This window comes from Cebus imitator, unplaced genomic scaffold (assembly GCF_001604975.1).
Source record: "Cebus imitator isolate Cc_AM_T3 unplaced genomic scaffold, Cebus_imitator-1.0 Scaffold122, whole genome shotgun sequence".
In the NCBI taxonomy this organism is placed as follows: domain Eukaryota; kingdom Metazoa; phylum Chordata; class Mammalia; order Primates; family Cebidae; genus Cebus; species Cebus imitator.
The window spans coordinates 2,502,170-2,507,083 of NW_016107437.1; the positions used below are offsets into that span (position 1 = coordinate 2,502,170).

At 40.5% G+C, this 4,914-nt stretch overlaps 1 protein-coding gene across 6 annotated transcripts in view; it reads right to left on the bottom strand.

Moving 5' to 3' along the window:
- Window positions 1-4,914, bottom strand: part of TXNDC11 (thioredoxin domain containing 11) — a 71,238-nt gene that overhangs the window by 60,803 nt on the left and 5,521 nt on the right. For all 6 annotated transcript variants that reach the window (XM_037742520.1, XM_017539988.1, XM_017539991.2 and 3 more), the window contains exons 2-3: window positions 3,693-3,909; window positions 1,337-1,434 (exon numbers count right to left, since the gene is read on the bottom strand). In XM_037742520.1, the coding sequence (XP_037598448.1) occupies window positions 1,337-1,434; window positions 3,693-3,909 (315 nt within the window). The remainder of the gene's footprint in view (window positions 1-1,336; window positions 1,435-3,692; window positions 3,910-4,914) is intronic.

The window sequence follows — 4,914 nt, forward strand, 5'->3', positions numbered from 1 at the left end:
AAACATCTAATATCAGAGGAAAATACGGGGGTGGAGATGGGGTAGAAAAGTGTATTTTTGCCCAAATACTACCTAATAGTTCCCGGGAGTCAATACTATGTGCCAGGTGACAGTTTATGTTACAGACACGGAAATGGGATGGAATGTGACAGAAAACCCACAAATCATTGTTTGTTGATGTTTCCTATAAATCCCCATTGACTATGGTCCAGGAAGTTTAGAGAGAGGGAAAAAATAAACCTCACTACTAATCAAATCTCCTTTACCCATTTTACCTTCAACAAACTTCCAGCCAATCACCCTGAACAAAGTCCAAAGTCTTATCTCCTATCTCCAAAACCCTTCAAGTCAGATTTTTAGACATCACTTATCATTCACAGCTGGGTCTAGGCTGTACCCCACAATCAAACACAAATTATTTCTGCAGCAAAATGACTAAAGAGGAACCTTAAGTGGGATATAGACCAAAGGTATCTCTTGTTACCTCAAGCCAGGTAAATGCAACTAGAGACAAAATTTATAAAACTCTTGGCCAGGCACGGTGGCTCACGTTTATAACACCAGCACTTTGGGAGGCCGAGGTCAGTGGATCACCTGAGGTCAGGAGTTCGAGACCAGCCTGGCCAACACGGCGAAATCCCATCTCTACCAAAAATACAAAAAAAATAGCTAGGCATAGTGGCAGGCACCTGTAATCCCAGCTACTTGGGAGGCTGAGGCAGGACAATTGCTAGAACCCAGAGATGGAGGCTGCAGTGAGCCAAGTTTGCACCACTGCACTCCAGCCTGGGCAACAAGAACGAAGCTCTGTCTCAAAAAAAGAAAAAATATTAAAATAAGACTCTTTCAGTTTTTCAGCCCCCTTTGTGACTTTAGAATTGTGGGCATGAGACAGTGTACCTGTAGTAATTTTCTTCCCATTAGAAAAGATGGTAAGATACCCTCTGGACTCTGCTATGTCTCCAGGTGAAAGGGTAAGAAATTTGGTGTATTTTTACATTACAAAAGACTCTTAAAATATCTGAAATGTACAGCAATACACTGAAGTAATTGGTACTTTTAAAAACAATGCTGAAAATGTGTAATGACATGAAAAGATGTTCAAAAAAGTGAGAAAAGCAGTTTAGGAAACAGTATTACTGCCTAATCCCATGCACGTTTAGCTTTAAAAAGTGGGGCAGATTATCCAGTTTTTTTTTTTTCTTTTTTTTACTTATCTGTATTATCTGAATTTTCTATAGTGAGTATCTAATACTTTAACATAGAAAAAACGCAAATTCATTTATAAACTGACAAACCCAACGGGGATGAGAAACACTATTTAAAAAGTTCTTACCTCCGATGATATAGATATATTACAGGAAAATAAAAGAAGTGTTTCTGTTTTCTGCATTTCCCCTGGTTCCACCAACAGTTAATTGCCACAAACAACACCTGCAGAGCCAAAAAAGGTTTTCAAATGACTATGAATAACTGAAAAGTTACCAACATTTAAAAGATGAAATTTAAAAATGGAACTCTTCCTCTCTCACTGAAACAGAAAGTATGAAAAAAACTATCTCAAGTTTTCAAAGGTCATCATTTACCAGTAAAACAAAAAAGAAAGACATTCTCTTACCTATGATGTCCAGCCAGGACTTGGACCATGTTTACCAATCTTATACCATGCAATACAGTTCAAAAAAATTATGTTGTGTTTCCAAAAATAAACCCACTTTTTTCTCTACTGAGTACATGGAATAATAAGATCTTCATCTGGAAGGAGCTGAAATTTTTTTTTTTTTAAAGCAGCAGCAGTCACTGGATTACACTATAACCCCCACCACTTATCATATGTAATTGTAAATAAACTGCTTCACCCCCTTAAGCCTAACGTCCTGCTTCAGAAAAATACAGCTAACAGCATCAGCTTGCAAAGTGGTTGTGAATTAGCATAGCGCCTGGCACACCAAAATACCATTATTAATATTATACTAATACCATCACACAGAAGGACATACTGCTCAGGTTGACAGTAACGTAACTAATTTAACACTTATTAATAAAACACAATAGATTTCCCTCTTGTGCCCAACACGGGGAAGGTGAACTTTGTTCTCTAAATTCAAAAGGCTCAGAAAATGACAAACTGGTGATTTCTTTTATGCTCACATACTGCTTGCCTCCTACTCGCTCCTGAGAGTTCCTGTTTCCTCCCTGGAAGTATGTGCCAGCTTGGTTACTATTATCTATTTTGGGGTGGGGGGCGAGGGAAAGATAAATAGGGAATAGATAAATTCCATGGGTCCACAGCACTTCCTCCCAATCCTGTTGTCCGAATCAACATTATTAGGAATGGAAAGTTATATTTAAGCAGTACTTGGTACCACTTTCAGGGATGTAATGGTTAAAAAGCCTTTGCTGGGCTGGGCAGGAAGCCTAGCCACCATTTATAACACCGTTTCTAAGAAAAACCAACTGAGAGTTCCAAATGAACTTCTGGAACTCAGCTGCCTACACATATTACTTCAGATCAGCAGCTCTGAGCAGGAGTGTCTTAGAAATCTGTGGGATGCTTTTTGCTTGCTGCAATGACTGGGGGAAGCTACAGTGCATAGGTAGGGCAGGGGCGCTGGTAGATGTCCTGCTACACTCACAACAGCTTTGCACAAGAAGAGTCATCCATAGCATTCCAGAGTAGTTCAAAATGCCTGCCAAACACTGATGTTGGGAAAAAACTGTTATTATCCAAGCCCAGAACCAAGCTGCATTTTACATGTGAATCTAAAGCATCCTTTTTGTGTTCACTGAATTTTTCAGGAATGCAACTTCTGGGTAAACTGAGAGCACAAAGGGCTTTGTGTGATTAAGGATTTTATCAAGACCTGTTCACCATTTAGGATAATCAACTACTAAGAGCAATGTCCCTGTGACATGTAAGTCACCAACATATCATACCTCTATCAGTCTATGCAGTGGTTCTACATAAAGGTATCTGGGCCTGTTCTGAGTGTGCACTTATATACTAAAATAAATATCATTTAGTTACAAATTACTTCTTCCCTCCCCTTTATGTTACAATCAGTGCATTAGATTATTTTCAAATTACATGTATAGGAAAATTCTATCATCTATGAATTCCTTTTCAGGAAGAAAAGGGGACATCATACAGTACTTATTTTCAAAAGTGCAACTGGGATCCACTGGGCTGAAAACCACTGCCGTAACAGGTGACTTATCTGTGTATATTTCCTTCTTACCTAGCCCAAAAGTGGCATTCCTTATCTGTTGAATACAGTTCTGGTCCACAAATTTAAAAGGTCAGCCTTGTTACAAGGCAGTCATATCATACATAAATTTTCTTCCCTAAAATACCTAACCAGCAAGTATCAAATGGATATGCAAGAACTAGGATTTTTAGTCCCTCTACCTTTTTCAATGCTGAAACCAAACAGTAGAGCACCCCGGGATGAGCACTGGCCAGTGTTACGAGGTGTAGAATCTGCTCCCATACTTGCCTCTGACTACAATCACCACAATTGGAAATCCTTTCTGTTGCTTTATAGAAGGCGCTATAGAAGGTGATTTAGAAAGGACTCCCGGAGTTTACCTTAGCAATATCTGCCTGTTGGGCAAGGTGTCTTCGTGGGGACATCCTGCCCTACACAAAGGACTGATAGTCATTTGATTCTTAGGCTGAATATCAGCATTACCTGGTCTGAAAGCCGACTTGCTGCTTGCTCAATTTCTGCCCTGGCGGCGATGGACTGCCCACACCAGGGGGCATAGAAGAACAGCAGTACCACCTCGGAATCCCGGCGAACATGCTCTGCATAGTCCAGTTGCCCCTGGAAGAGGTCAAGGACTGGAGACCTCGGGGAGAAAAAGTTGACAGGTGGTTTTGCTGGTATTATCACATCTTTTGCTCGACTAAAAAAGAGCAAACACAAAAAAGATTGCTTAGTTTATCTTCTTCTAAAAGTAGCTCAGTGGAAGTAGAATGAGGCTTAAAAGAAAAGTCCTCTTTTGAATAAGAAAATGGGAATCCCAAACTCACTGCCCTAGAAAGGCAAATACTAGCTGAGCAAATGCAAGACATGAATAATACACTGGAAACAATTCTCTGAGATTCTGTCCCCTAAGTATAGGCTGGGAGGGCAGTGGAGAGCAGAAGGATGTCTCTGAATAATCTATATTCCTGCCCCCAACAACTCAAAGACTTCATTCTCATTTTTCTGCAGCCTAGTTCTCCACAGAAGCCACTTATCCCCAGGGATTTAGACCCACCAGGATGCGAGCTCAGAATTACAGTGAAGGAACATGTACACTATCACTAATAAGATTTCTATGGGAGATACTTACAATCAACTGAACTTTTAAGCTTATTAGCTGGAGTTGGCTTGTACTTATCCAGGACATTCAGGTAACAGTAACAATTAAATAATAATATACATTTCTCCAGATATATGTATCATAATCCTAAAACTAATGAAGAAGAGTAACAAAGTAACAGCCTATTTAACTGGAAAATGGGCTTTCTGAACACTTGAGCTTCCAAGAAGAAAGAGATTAGGAGGAAAAAGAAACGAACACTGAACAAACAAGTGGTCAGAAGTAATGGATCTGCCACCACTTTCCTCATCAAGACATAAAGGTCTAGACGGGCACAGTGGCCCACGCCTGTAATCTCTGCACTTTGGGAGGCCAAGGTGGGCGAAACATGACGTCAACTGTTTGAGACCAGCCTGACCAACATGGTGAAACCCTGACTGTACCAAAAATACAAAAATTAGCTGGGCATGTTGGCACACCTGTAGTTCCGGGTATTCGGGAGGCTGAGGCAGGATAATCGCTTGAATCCAGGAGGCAGAGGTTGCAGTGAGCCAAGAATGCACCACTGCACTCCAGCCTGGGTGACAGAGTGAGACTCTGTCT